General features: G+C 42.7%; 1 protein-coding gene across 5 annotated transcripts in view; it reads right to left on the bottom strand.

Moving 5' to 3' along the window:
• Window positions 1-15,145, bottom strand: part of LOC138743710 (erythroferrone-like) — a 164,660-nt gene that overhangs the window by 23,314 nt on the left and 126,201 nt on the right. For all 5 annotated transcript variants that reach the window (XR_011345028.1, XM_069899339.1, XM_069899336.1 and 2 more), the window contains 4 exons: window positions 13,074-13,176; window positions 10,978-11,180; window positions 10,223-10,331; window positions 5,970-6,060 (listed from right to left, as the gene is read on the bottom strand). Coding sequence is in view for 4 of the 5 variants with exons in the window: in XM_069899339.1 (XP_069755440.1) it covers window positions 5,970-6,060; window positions 10,223-10,331; window positions 10,978-11,180; window positions 13,074-13,176 (506 nt within the window). In the remaining variant the exon portion in view is untranslated. The remainder of the gene's footprint in view (window positions 1-5,969; window positions 6,061-10,222; window positions 10,332-10,977; window positions 11,181-13,073; window positions 13,177-15,145) is intronic.

Raw genomic sequence — 15,145 nt, 5'->3', positions numbered from 1 at the left:
ATGCAAACTGTTCTCACTACTTTTATGGCACATTAATTATGGACGTACTGTTGGTGGAATGTTTGGATCCCAGCAAGACAAGTTGTGATGGTGCTTGACTGCACTGTAACAATGGGAATAATTTCCCACCCACAACTGGGAATCACTATCTATGCAAAGAGATATGTGTAGCTGAGCAAACATAGGTGTTTGTTTCACACTCATTCTTTTTCTTCTCGTTGTTACGTGTCCAGACAGGAACATGCAGAACTGCATCAGGGATAAGAGCACCAAAAGACTGCAGGGCCAATCATTGCTGGTGAAAGGGGCTCTGTTTTAGCTCTCAGACAGAACTGAGCTTTGTTTGAAGTTTTGTTGCAGACGGTAAAAGGGATGAGAGAAGATGCAAAGATTATCATCTTTCCACAGTAACTGCAGATCCAGTAAATAGATCTCATTCGAATAATTCAAGCATAACATTTGGACTTGGAGCTGCTCTTCTTCCTCAGGTTCTGGGAATTCATCCGAGGACAAAATAAAATAACTCTTTTTGTAAATACTGAACTTCATCAGATAAGGGAAGTTAGTGATGGGAGTTAAAGCTCTTTCCATTCCAATTTTTCAGAGTTAACTTTGTGTTGGTTAAATGCAAAATTTGCAGGGCAAGTTCATTTTGAGATGAAAGATGTCATTCAGTGTTTCCCTCGTAGTTAAAAATAGAGTGAAGTTCCTTCCTCACTCATCGTGTTCCTGGCACAACCTCGCACTGAGTAAGCATGTCTCCACACTATCCTAGGTTAGGTAAACCAAGAATGGAAATCACAAGTTGACAGATAGTGGATATCTGAGCTAAAACCAGAAAATTCTCAGCATGTCAGATGCATCTGAGGAAAGAGAAATAAAATCAATGTTTTAAGTCAAAAACCCTTCATCAGAACCTGTGAAAATTCTTCTGATAAAGGATGTTCCACCTGATATATTTATTTGGGGTGCCCAATCTGCAGGGTGTTTTCTGCTTTTAATTTAGTCACACTCCATATTGGATATACATAGATATCTCATCACAGTGCAATTCACAAAAGTGCTGGAGAAACTCAGCAGGTCACTCAATATCCATAGGAAGTAACAGGTAACCAATGTTTCTGGCCTGAGCCCTTGGTCAAGATGCTGTGTGACCTCCTGAGGTTCTCTGGCACTCCTGCATATTGAACTCAACCCCAGCGACCAGAGACTTTACCATTTAATCCATTTGATTTGTTGAGGAGATCCCAAAACTAGGTAGTAGCTGAATTTGGCATGTCAAATTGCCCTTAATAGTGTAGCTAAGTGTAAAATCTAGAGGGAGTTAGTGGATGTGGGGAAAAATAAAATAGAATTAGTGTAACAGAATAAAGATGGTTGTCACAGACCTTGTAGAGTTCTTTTTATGCTTATCAACTCTATCACCCACAAAATAGAGAGGGGGATGTCTAAGATGTTATTTGGATGGACTTTCATAAGGAATTCAATGAGGTTCCAGATAAAGACAGTTGGCAAAAAAATAACTGTTGGGAATTGGAGGGACACTCTGTTGTGGATTAATTTACAGGTAGGAGAGACAGTGCAGAGATTGTGGCCAAAGCTAACTTGCAAAGTCCATTGAGGCAACACACCTCTCCTTTTCACTGTATTTTTCAATGATTTGGTTGAAGGAATGGAAAACCGTGCATCTAAATTTTCTGAAAACAGTAAATTAAACAGCCTAACAACCAAACTTGGGAGTGGAAAACTATAATCAGAGTTTGGTAGATGGAGCAGACAAATTTGTGGAAGATAGATGTTTGCAAATGTAAAAAGGGGAAAGGTTTATTGGTTCAATGCATAAATCACAACAAAAACCACTGAACATTTACAAAGAAAGGCAAAGAGATGGGAGTCTTTATTGCAAGTGGGCAAGAATGCAACTGAACAGATATCATTTGTAAAAGTAAAGGTTCCATTATTGTCATTTAATACTACATTTAGAAGGCAACGTACATCAAATTCTTTAACTCTCTACTATAAGGAAGACAGAGAGTTGTCACTTTGTCCAGCACCCCTCAAAACAATGAGGCCCCAGTGAGGAACAAACTCATGTCCCCTGGTTTACAAGACCAGCTGCACACATGATAATCATTACATTCAGCATCTTGTACAGGAGAAACATCTCAAAGGCTATGCAGAGCAGGTTTGATATCAAGGCTAATGGAATTGAATTAACAAACAAGATTTGTTAACCAGGCTTTTCTGTTCCTCCAGAGCAGAGACAAAATGAGAGTCAACACTTTCCCCACAAAGGAGAAGTAAAAGTCTGAGAACTTAACCAAAACAATTCTTTCCCAAATTGGTTGATTTTCAGGGAGAAAATCTTTTAAGGGCCATGGGTCAAAGATGGGTTTCATCTGCAGTAAAATTAGTCTTCATCACTTGAGTAATGGAATAGTCAAATCCTTTTCTTTTGCTCCCCAAGACAGTTAGAATATAATCCTGTTACATTCTGGTGATGCACAATGGTACGGTGTGTACGGTGGTAATAGAGTAATATTGCCTCACTACCAAAGTAGGTTTTCAACCTTTTTGTTTTGAAAGACAGCTATTTGAGCTGAGTTATGTTACTGGGAAAGAATAGCTTTTTTTTTGGTTTAGGCTGATTGGATTCAGGATTTACTGACCTACGATATGTAAAACAGGATGTCGAGACAGAACCATGTCTGCACCAACATGTTCCATTGTATGACACCTTAGGGTGAAATTAATCTCCAAGGATCACACACAACATGTTGGAAGTGAAATAATCCATTTTATAATCATCCAATGTCCTTCTATTCAAATTATGAAACACATAATTGAGTGAGATATATAACTGATGGATCATTAAATTCACATTTTTCCTTCCAAGATCAGGTTCCTGTCTTTAACATGTGGCGATTGGTATCAGAAATGAACTCCCCATTTTATGATATAGCAATAGAAAATATGCAAAAAAATTCTGATTAAAAAAACAGAAAATGCTGGAAATACTCAGCAGGTTGGGCAGCTCTGGTGGAGAAATACTCAGCAGGTTGGGCAGCTCTGGTGGAGAAAGAAATTAACTTTCAGATTCATGTCTTTTCATTTGACTGGTTAGCCCAGTGGTTCTCAACCTTTTTCTTTCCACTCACATCCTACTTTAAGTAATCCCTATGCAATTGGTGCTCTGTAAGGGATGCTTAAGGTGGAATGTGAGTGGGAAGGACAGGATGAGAATCACTGCTCAAGACCCAAATGTTACTGAAATATTTTGCTTGAGAAAAGTTGCCATTGGCCCATTTCCTTTGGAGTTCTGAAACCGTGCATGAAACGAGTCAATGAGGGACGATTAAAACAGTGGTTTTCAAACTTTTTCTTTTCACTCACATACCACCTTAAGCAATCCCTTACTAATCACGGAGCACAGATGGCATAGGGATTACTTAAAATGGTATGTGAGTGGAAAGAAAAAGGTTGAGAACCACTGGCATAGCCAATTCTGTCTGTAAATTGGATGAGTCACTTGAATGATTGGCTGGAGCCACTGATATTGTCAATCACCAGTGTTTTGCTGTTGGCTAATTGTTAAACTGGATGAATGGGATATGCTGTATAGTTGGCATGCTGCTAATTTCATTGTCATTCTATAAAATATTAAATTATCAAATGTAATGTAGGAGATCCAGAAGACAGCAGTGTGTCAATGAAAAGCATATTGATCTGAAACATTGATTCTGTTTCTCTCTCCACAGATGCCACCTGATCTCCTGAATATTTGTGGTAAAAATCAATCACACTGTCATTTTTGAGGACTCATTCCAATTGATCAGACCCATTAATTCAATTGCTTCCCTCTTGAATATATGTTCTTTATTTTTTTTTCCCCCTGATTAAATGCAATCTTGAAGGTTTGACAGAATAATTGCAGACAAGTGACTTTCCCTGGCCAGAGATGCTGAGGATAAATGGTCAGCCATTGAAGGCTGAGGTCAAGAGAAGCCACTTCACTTGGAAGGTGATCACTAATTTAGAATTCTCCAAACTCAAGGCCTTGGTTGTTGAGTACATCCCAAACAGGGATTGACCAATTTGGGGACATTGTTTATGGGATGGCATGGGAAACTGGAGTTGGGATTGGTCATGGTCTTACTGAGTAGTTGTATAGACGATAACGTTGAAATACTTCGACGTTAGGGATGTAAGCGCTCCAATGGATGTTGAGGATGGAGTGGAGACAACGCTGGTGGAAGCGTTCTAGGAGCCGTAGGTGGTGCCGGTAGAGGACCCATGATTCGGAGCTGAACAGGAGTGTGGGTATGACAACGGCTCTGTATACGCTTATCTTTGTGAGGTTTTTCAGTTGGTTGTTTTTCCAGACTCTTTTGTGTAGTCTTCCAAAGGCGCTATTTGCCTTGGCGAGTCTGTTGTCTATCTCATTGTCAATCCTTGCATCTGATGAAATGGTGCAGCCGAGATAGGTAAACTGGTTGACCGTTTTGAGTTTTGTGTGCCCGATGGAGATGTGGGGGGGCTGGTAGTCATGGTGGGGAGCTGACTGATGGAGGACCTCAGTTTTCTTCAGGCTGACTTCCAGGCCAAACATTTTGGCAGTTTCCGCAAAGCAGGACGTCAAGCGCTGAAGAGCTGGCTCTGAATGGGCAACTAAAGCGGCATCGTCTGCAAAGAGTAGTTCACGGACAAGTTTCTCTTGTGTCTTGGTGTGAGCTTGCAGGCGCCTCAGATTGAAGAGACTGCCATCCGTGCGGTACCGGATGTAAACAGCGTCTTCATTGTTGGGGTCTTTCATGGCTTGGTTCAGCATCATGCTGAAGAAGATTGAAAAGAGGGTTGGTGCGAGAACACAGCCTTGCTTCACGCCATTGTTAATGGAGAAGGGTTCAGAGAGCTCATTGCTGTATCTGACCCGACCTTGTTGGTTTTCGTGCAGTTGGATAATCATGTTGAGGAACTTTGGGGGACATCCGATGCGCTCTAGTATTTGCCAAAGCCCTTTCCTGCTCACGGTGTCGAAGGCTTTGGTGAGGTCAACAAAGGTGATGTAGAGTCCTTTGTTTTGTTCTCTGCACTTTTCTTGGAGCTGTCTGAGGGCAAAGACCATGTCAGTAGTTCCTCTGTTTGCGCGAAAGCCGCACTGTGATTCTGGGAGAATATTCTCGGCGACACTAGGTATTATTCTATTTAGTAGAATCCTAGCGAAGATTTTGCCTGCAATGGAGAGCAACGCTTCCACCAGCGTTGTCTCCGCTCCATCCTCAACATCCATTGGAGCGCTTACATCCCTAACGTCGAAGTACTCGAGATGGCAGAGGTCGACAGCATCGAGTCCACGCTGCTGAAGATCCAGCTGCGCTGGATGGGTCACGTCTCCAGAATGGAGGACCATCGCCTTCCTAAGATCGTGTTATATGGCGAGCTCTCCACTGGCCACCGTGACAGAGGTGCACCAAAGAAAAGGTACAAGGACTGCCTAAAGAAATCTCTTGGTGCCTGCCACATTGACCACCGCCAGTGGGCTGATAACGCCTCAAACCGTGCATCTTGGCGCCTCACAGTTTGGCGGGCAGCAACATGCTTTGAAGAAGACCGCAGAGCCCACCTCACTGACAAAAGGCAAAGGAGGAAAAACCCAACATCCAACCCCAACCAACCAATTTTCCCCTGCAACCGCTGCAATCGTGTCTGCCTGCCCCGCATCGGACTTGTCAGCCACAAACGAGCCTGCAGCTGACGTGGACTTTTTACCCCCTCCATAAATCTTCGTCCGCGAAGCCAAGCCAAAGAAGAAGAACGTTGAAATATATACAGCCTTTCCAGTAGATTTCTTGTGACAGATTCCTATTTTGTATCTGACTCCTCAATCTAAATATGCATGGATTCACTTGTTGTTCTCCTGCTGGATTATGTTTGATCGTCCCATAGCAACAGGACATAATCACACTTACACATTGTGCTGGCATAGAGAGTCAATGCAGATGAGAATTCGGATATTATCTTGTGGTCTGTTGTGCCTTCTTCTCTGATGCTCTCTGTGCTCTGAAAAGAAAACAAGAAACACACCGTTACCAGGGAAAGCATAGAAGTTGTAGGAGCTGTCTGTCAATATATGTCCAGCAACTACAGAGATATCACTGCAGCTGGCAAATAGGAAGGGCTGGCTTTCACATATTCAAGCAGCAAGAGGATTAGAAAATAAACACTCAGTGTTTGTAGGCTCTTATTTAAAAAGCTAAACCCATTTTCAGCATTGTAATTGCAAAACAACCAGATTTTTGTTATGACCTATCTGATTCACTAATGTACTCAAGACAGAACATCTGCACTTGATGCCCCAGTCTCGTCTATATGTGATTCCGGACTCACCTTACCACTTACAATACAGACTAGCAGTTCCAAATCTGGGACACGTGAACCCAACCCCTGCATCCCACCCCCCAACCCCCACCCCCATCTCCACTTTAGAAATATGCCAGGGATTGCAGGTGATCCATGAGACTTTTGTCATATTGAGATAAAGGCTCACCAGTACAATGAAATAAATATAGCCCTGGACAGTGGGGTGCCACAAACCCTCAGAAGACTCACAGACAACCCAAGTTCACCTTCAAGTTTATTAGTATTTAACTGAACATATACAACCAGATGTAATCGTGTTTCTCTGGACCATGGTACACACACAACCACACACAATATACAGCACATAATAATCACATATATATACTAAGATAGAATTTAAAATAAATAGGTAATAATATTTTGGGATGATTTTCTTGATTACAGGTTACTGTTCATCAATCTCACAGCCTGTGAGAAGAAGCTTTTTACCAGCCTCGCCATCCTGATTTTGATGATCCTGTACCGTCTTGGGTCGTGGGTCAAAGATACAGCATGCTGGATTGAAAGGATCTTCTATAATTCTTTGATCCCTACTTAAGCAATGCTCCCAGTGAATCTCATCAGAAGAGGAAAGAAAGACTCCTGTGACCTTCTCGGTGATTTGGATGATCCTTTGTATTGATTTCCAGTTCGAGGTTTTGCAGCTAACACCCTCCACACTGATGCAGCTAGACAGGACACTCTTGATTCTGCTCCTGTAAAATGTTGTCAAGATAGGAGCCGGTGGCCTTACCTTCCTCAACCTCCTTCCGATGTTAGGTGCTGCTATACTTTCCAGACTAATGTGGGTCCAGGAACCTTGTGCTCTCCACTCTCACCACAATGGAACCATTGATGTGACATGGAGTATGTTGACCTTCATCCTCCTGAAGTCCTCAATCATCTTGTTTGTCTTGTCCATGTTGAGACTAAGGTTATTGTTCTCAGACTATTTTACAAACATCCCAACCCTCTCTCTGTAAGGTGAGGAAACACTCATGATTTCATTAGGAATTTATAGAACCATAGATTGCCAGAGCACAGAAAACAGCCCATTCGCCCCTTCTAACCTGTGCTGACCATTGTTTCTCTAGTCCCATTGACCTGTTCCCGTTCCATAACTCTCCAGATTGCTCCCATCCATTTTATTCTTAAGATCGAGCCTGCATTCATGTCGGATGGCAGCTCGTTTCACACACTCACCACTCTCTTAGTGAATACCTTTCTCCGAATGTTCCCCCTAAACCTTTCCTTTTCACTTTAAAACTATGATCTCTCATATTTATTTCCCCAATCTAAGTGGAAAGAGCATCCATTCTGTCTACACCTCTCATAATCTTGTAAACATTGATTAAATCTCCTCTCATTCTTCTTCACTCCAAGGAATAAAGTCCTAACCTGTTTAATCTTTCCCTGTAACTCAACTCCTGAAGACCCGGCAACATCCTAGAAAATCTCTGAACTCTTTCAATCTTACTGATATCCTTCCTGCAGTTAGGCGCCAAGAACTGCTCACAATATTCCAAATTTGGCCTCACCAATGTCTTAAATAACTTGCACATAAACATCCCAACTCCTATACTCAATACTTTGATTTATAAAGGCTAAGATGCCAAAAGCTTTCTGTACAACCGCGTCCACCAGCGGCGCCACCTTCAGGGAACAATGTATCTGTATTCCCAGATCTCTGCTCCTCCGCGGTCCTTATGGAAGTGATAGGGCTAAAATGACTGTTTATTTAGTATCTATACCCTTGATGATTCTAAGTATGTTTATCCAGACTTCCCTCTGTTCTAACATTACTGGGCTTTGTTATCTGAGCAGAGGTTAAGCAGACTAGTCAAGAAGGCTGCCAACAATATAAAGTGCCCCATCACCCTGGGCATAACCTCTTCTTACTGCTACCCTCAGGTAGAATATACAGAAGCTCAAAGCAGCTGGAGGTTCAAGAGCAATTTCTTCCCAATGGCTGTCAGGGTCTTGACCCTTACCTGTCACACTAGCCAGGGATAGCTCCATACTGCAAAGTACCTGTTGGGCTGCAGCAAGTAAGAACTTCAGAGTATATTTATTACACAATGTGGATGGCAATAAGCTCTGTCAATTATCAGTCTAGTCCAGACACTCTTGAATTTAGAAAAATGAGAGGAAATATCATTGAATTTTATAAAATCCTCTTGGGGTTGGACAGTTTGGATGCAGGGCTTGTTTCCCACACTGCAGTGTCCAGACCCAAGGAATGTGATCTCAAATTAAAGGGTTGGCCATTCAGGACAGTGAGAATAAAGAAATAATGTTTATCCAGAGAGTTGTGAACTTTTGGAATTCCCCATCAAGAGGGCTTGATTGAAGATTCAGTCACTGGATTCAGGATAGAGAGTGATAGATCTTTAGAAACTAAGAAAATCAAGTGTAGGGTTAGTGCAAGAAATTGAGCTGAGGTTAAAGATCAGCTCTGATCTTATTGAATAGCAGAGCAGGCAGAGGGGTGATGAACGACCTTCTTCTTTTAATATTTCTTGTGTTGTGATGAGAACTGGTTTCCTTCTCCAGGCTGGCTGTGCAACCACCCTTCCTACCTAAGCCCTCTGTCATGTGCAGATCCCTCTCTACCCACATTTTGCATTTGGGCAGATGGCTACAGCTGTGAGATAGAGGAATGTGTCCCACTACCCTTACTCTTCCTCCAGCAAGTGGGAAATTCCAGCTACTGTGTGTGTGCACTAGGACTGGATTGTGGTCAGGAGAGAGAAGTTGGGTGGTGCATGGTCCACCTTGATTCAGAAGAGAAGGAGGGTTAGGTTGACAATGACTGCTTCAGTCTCATTGATGCCCCCTTCCCAGATGGCCAGTTCATGTTGAGACACATTAAACGCTTGAGATTCACTCCTGCCACATCACTATTCTACATCTTTACTGTTCGAATAAATGACAATTTAAGAATGCAATATCATCACTTTTTCACTTTGTTAGTTTTTAATATCACTGGAAATTTGTCACATACATATATCATTTTAAATTGATCGTACTTAATAGGTACATTTCTTCCTATATTGAATTCATGTTCATAGACCAAGACACTTGGAGTTGACTTCTGTCCCTACTTAGTCACCATTGCTGGAGTTCCTCCTCTTAATACAAAAACACAATGCTGGAGAAACTCAGCAGGTCAAACAGCGTACTTAACATAACAAAAATAATGACACATAACTAACGTTTCGGGCTTGAGCACTTCATCAATTTCCCGTACAGTTTTTAGAGGGTGGGTGGAAATGGAGTGGCCAGAGGAAATCGATGCAGACATGGGGAGAACATACAAACTCCTTACAGACAGCGCCAGATTCAAACTGGGGCTGCTGGTGCTGTAACAGTGTTGTGCCAACCACTACACTAACCCTGTTGCCCTCTTTAATGCGCTTTGATACTGGTTCAAATTTCAAACACGTATTTCTAGTATCAATGAAATAAATTTAAATTCAGACCCAATACACCAATTAACCTCTAACCCCCATACCTGTTTGAAAATCACTGCAATAGTTCCCCATTAAACTCTCACATTTTGATGAAAATTGAGTTATTTAACTCTTTTAATCAGATTGGATTGAGATAATTAATCATTTTCTAAAATTTAAAAAAAGAAAACTTTTGATATTGTTGTTGACATATTTTTACATTTCTCCTTGAAATGTAAAATTTCAAGAAATCTAAACTCACTATTATCTATCTAGGACGACTCTTGAGAGGTTAAGATTTATCGCAGTAGTTCTGCAAACTTCAACCCTTCCATATATGCTAATCCCATGTAACCAGTTTGTGCTCTTACCGATATGGAGGTTGGCAGAGAACTGGTAAAATCCTGCCACTGGTGCCACGTACTGGCCACTGGTTAGATTCAGGCCAATCCCTCGCAGAAACACACCATCCTTCTCAGGCTATGGGGAAACAAGTTCATAAAATAACTCAAGCTTATAAAATAAAATTTCTTCAGCAATAATTGCAGCAAAGCATCTTTTCAGGATGAAGACGTCAGAATACACACTTTGGAAAACCCTGTAATAATATCTGAATTAATGAAGGTAGAAGATCTCTGTAAATTAACATGGTTAATCTAAAAATTATACTCCACTCATAAAAGTTTAGTAATGTCACAGAGTGAATTTCCAGACCAAATGCATCTTGAATAATTGAGCCTGGAGTTTGTGCAGTGCGGAGCTCCATTCATTCTGTTTAGGTTGAATTGCAATTCAAATTCCAGGTCAAACCAGTGTGATTTATCTTGCTTTTTTCCCTTTTAACTCCCCTTGCCCATTCTCACAAGGAACCCGAATAGACTTTCTGTGTTGGCTGTCAAGCTCCCTTGCTAAGTGACTACTGACTTGAATGAATGTGTCTGTGTAATGCCAGAATCAGGCCAGACAGGGCAGTGCCCAGGCAACCTATAGACTTGGATTTTGAACCACCCAGTAATACCCTTCATTTATTCATTGATTTTATAGACAAAATGTATGTGCTTATTTATAGTGCCTCCTGACATTTGCGTAGAGATAGAACAGTCCTTGATGATGGAAAAGCACTCACGATATGGAAGTTCTGCAGCTCCCTCAGACTTCTTCTGCTCATCACAAGGTCATCCTTTAGCTTGCAGTGAAAGGCTGCTTCCAGCCTGTGATATTGACCCATTTCCCTGGGTAACAGGGAATGGTACGTAAGACTGTCCTGAATCCCTAGACATTCCTGGCACTTTTCCTGAAAAGCAATCCTATTTCTTTCTTCAACCACTTCTGTAGAAATAAAATTAAACTGGATGAAGAAGGATATTACAAGCAAGACCTTTATTCACAGTAATCAATAACTAAGGGTTTTCTTCTGATATTTCTTTTGCATTTTTCCCATTCCTTCATTCTTTTCTATATCTGTACATCTATGCTCGGCACTGTATCCAGCAGAGAAATTGTGTGGCAGATCTGCATTGACTTTATTTTTGCTTCTGCTGACATTTGCCAGTTCATATTTATGCCTAGAAAGAAGTACTGAAATGTACACGCAATACTTATCCAGGGAATACCAAATTTTAAGGGCTGTAGAATCTTTTGATGGCATTCAATACCTAACATAGTGAAATAGGAAACAAAACTAATGTTAATGGCTAGCATTCCAGCCAGCAGTAAGGTTGGAGGGGGTCTGAAACTCAATTCCGGGCATCCAAAAACCTTTCACATTTAAGAAGCACTAGGATCAGGAACTGATGTCAAACAACCAGCAAGGGTTGTGATTATACCAATGGTTGGCTTTGGTTGATGTGCATGCATCATTTTTTGAATAACATAATTCTATGATTAATGAAATAATTCAAAATTAAATGGACAAAATCATGAAATTGAGGCAAATAAAGTGGATATTGAAGTGAATTAATGGAATACCACAAAATTACAGGGAGTTTTAATGTCCCACAGTGTGTGATTTAGGAGGTGTATTTCAGAGATAACTTAGTGTTAATTTAGTGTGAGGCATGTTGGTGTATAATAGTGAGGATTACTGTGTAATGGTTATAAATTGTGAGGAAGATTTAAAAACACTCCAAAATGCTGGAGGAACTCAACTGATCTTGCGGCGTCCATAGGAGACAAAGATCTATCGCTGACGTTTTGGGCCTAAGCCCTTCCTCAAGGAATAAGCAGAGGAGCCAAAAGCAGGAAGTCTCAGAAAATTTCAGAATTCAGATGACACTAGCTGGGGGAGCACAAAAGGTGCTAATTGGGGAGAGGTAAGACTTGATCAGGTCTGTGCGAAAGGAAACAGGGAAGGGAGAGACAAGGCTGGTGGAAGGCGACAGGAGAAGAAGTTGTGGTGGGGTAAACAAAAGTCAGAAGTTGATATTGATATATGGACCTGTGGTGTAGGTCAATGGGACCATTGACCTGTTTCTGTGCTGCATTGTTCCCTGGTTCTACCATGCCATCAGAAGACTTTAGGACAGGTGATCAATGCTTTGGTCAGAAGGATAGGATGTAAGATGGGGAGAGGCAAAGTTATGAATGTCTGGCAGAAGGGTCTTGCCAGCTGAAGGCAGGTCTGCAATGGTGGAATGATTCAAATTGAGTAGTTAAACATTCTGGGTGTAGATATGGAGAAGGAACCTAGGCCTCAAGAGGCCAGGATGGACTAAGCTGTGGACTGAATCGAAGAAAGGCAGGAGGGCAGACAGGAGAGCATTGGAAAGGTTGGTTTACTGCAGCAGTAACCAAGGTATGGATGTGTGTGACAGTAAAGGCTATCAGGACTGTGTGGTGATGGAAGCGGGCAACCATCTACCGATTGCAGAGGATTATGGTGTGCATAAATAGGCCCACTTTTTGGTAATTTTGATTTCCATCGGTGTTTAATGTTAATTTAATTTAATTTAGACATACTGTACAGTAACAGGCCCTTATGGCCCATGAGCCTGTGCTACCTCAATCAACCTACAATCCACGTACAGATTGAAGGGTGGGAGGAAACTGGAGTCCCCAGAAGAAGCCCGCACAGACACAGGGAGAATGTGTAAACCCATTACAGACAATGCTAGATTCGAAGCTGGGTTGCTGGCGCTGCAGTAGCCGTGCTCTAACCATTCATTGTACTTTTAATGTAAGAAGTTTTATCATAATAAGTTCAATGACGATATAGCAACTTACCTTTCAGCATCTCTTTGAATTCTTTCAGCAGCACCTCATGTGTGACAACAGCCCCTGGAGGGCCCTGAGGTCCAGGGGGACCTGGACGACCTGGTAGACCATGCTGCAAGGTACAAACAGGAAGACCTGTGAGGAGGACAGTCTCTGAGTTTAAAGCCCATTGTATGAAAACATTTCTCATCACATTCCCTTAGACATTGTAATGATATGGATTGTACATAATCTTCTTCTTTCTTCTTTGTCTTGGCTTCGCGGACGAAGATTTATGGAGGGGTATGTCCACGTCTCCTGCAGGCTCTTTGGTGACTGACAAGTCTGATGCGGGACAGGCAGGCACGGTTGCAGCGGTTGCAAGGGAAAATTGGTTGGTTGGGGTTGGGTGTTGGGTTTTTCCTCCTTTGTCTTTTGTCAGTGAGGTGGAATTTGCGGTCTTCTTCAAAAGAGGTTGTTGCTCATCAAAATGTGAGGCGCCAAGATGCACGGTTGGAGGCGAGATCAGCCCACTGGTGGTGGACAATGTGGCAGGCACCAAGAGATTTCTTTAAACAGTCCTTGTACTTCTTCTTTGGTGAACCTCTGTCTCAGTGGCCAGTGGAGAGCTCGCCATATAACACAATCTTGGGAAGTCGATGGTCCTCCATTCTGGAGACGTGACCCACCCAGCACAGTTGGGTCTTCAGCAGCATGGATTCGATGCTTGTGGACTCTGCCAGCTCGAGTACTTTGATGTTGGTGATGAAGTCACTCCAATGAATGTTGAGGATGGAGGGGAGAGAGTGCTGATGGAAGCATTCTAGGAGCCGTAGGTGATGCCGGTAGAGGACCCATGATTCGGAGCCGAACAGGAGTGTGGGTATGACATTGGCTCTGTACACGCTGATCTTTGTGTGTTTGTTCAGGTGGTTGTTTTTCCAGAGTCTTTTGTGTAGTCTTCCAAAGGCGCTATTTGCCTTGGCGAGTCTGTTGTCTATCTCGTTGTCGATCCTTGCATCAGATGAAATGGTGCAGCCGAGGTAGGTAAACTGGTTGACCGTTTTGAGTTCTGTGTGCCCGATAGAGATGTTGGGGTGCTGGTAGTCATGGTGGGGAGCTGGCTGATGGAGGACCTCAGTTTTCTTCAGGCTGACTTCCAGGCCAAACATTTTGGCAGTTTCCGCAAAACAGGACGTCATGCGCTGGAGATCTGGCTCTGAATGGGCAACTAAAGCGGCATCGTCTGCAAAGAGTAGTTCATGGACAAGTTGCTCTTGTGTCTTGGTTTGAGCTTGCAGGCGCCTCAGATTGAAGAGACTACCATCCGTGCGGTACCGGATGTAAACAGCGTCTTCATTGTTGAGGTCTTTCATGGCTTGTTTCAGCATCATGCTGAAGAAGATAGTAAAGAGGGTTGGTGCGAGGACTCAGCCTTGCTTCACGCCGTTGTCAATGGAGAAGGGTTCAGAGAGCTCATTGCTGTATCTGACTCGACCTTGTTGGTTTTCGTGCAGTTGGATAACCATGTTGAGGAACTTTGGGGGGCATCTGAGGTGCTCTAGTATTTGCCATAATCATTGGCTGGTAAAGGCACGGGCAGGCCCGGTCCCTGATGACACTTTCCCCTGGACCTCCCCTGAGGCCAAGGCCGAAAAGGTCAAGCCATCTCTCCCTTCCCTGCACTTCCCTAGCTTGGATCCGGGCCAGCTCAAGTCTTCTGAACAATAAAGCCTAACGTTCCCCTCAGTCTTTGCCCTTGTGGTTATTGAGGCAACTGGTAGTGCCCATCTGATATACAGAATGGTAACATGCCGCCCATTTTACACCCCATTAATCTACACCCCTGGTTCATTTCAAACCATAGGAGGAAAGGGAAAATTCACACCGGCACATGGAGAACATACCAACTTCTTACAGACAGCGCAGGATTCGAACCCCGGTCCAAATTGCTGGCGCTAACTGCTACGCTAAACTTCCCACCCTTCTGAGACTGTGTCTGCAGTGCCAGATCCTTCAGAAGGCCTTATGGAGATGACTCTGTCCATCTCTCTTAGATCCCAATTTCATGAAGGCTAATGCTTGGTTCTTTCCATCACTTG

Source organism: Narcine bancroftii, chromosome 9, assembly GCF_036971445.1.
Source record: "Narcine bancroftii isolate sNarBan1 chromosome 9, sNarBan1.hap1, whole genome shotgun sequence".
Classification (NCBI taxonomy): Eukaryota; Metazoa; Chordata; class Chondrichthyes; order Torpediniformes; family Narcinidae; genus Narcine; species Narcine bancroftii.
The sequence above is the reverse complement of the archived record's forward strand: the minus strand, read 5'-3'. Positions and strand labels throughout refer to the sequence as shown.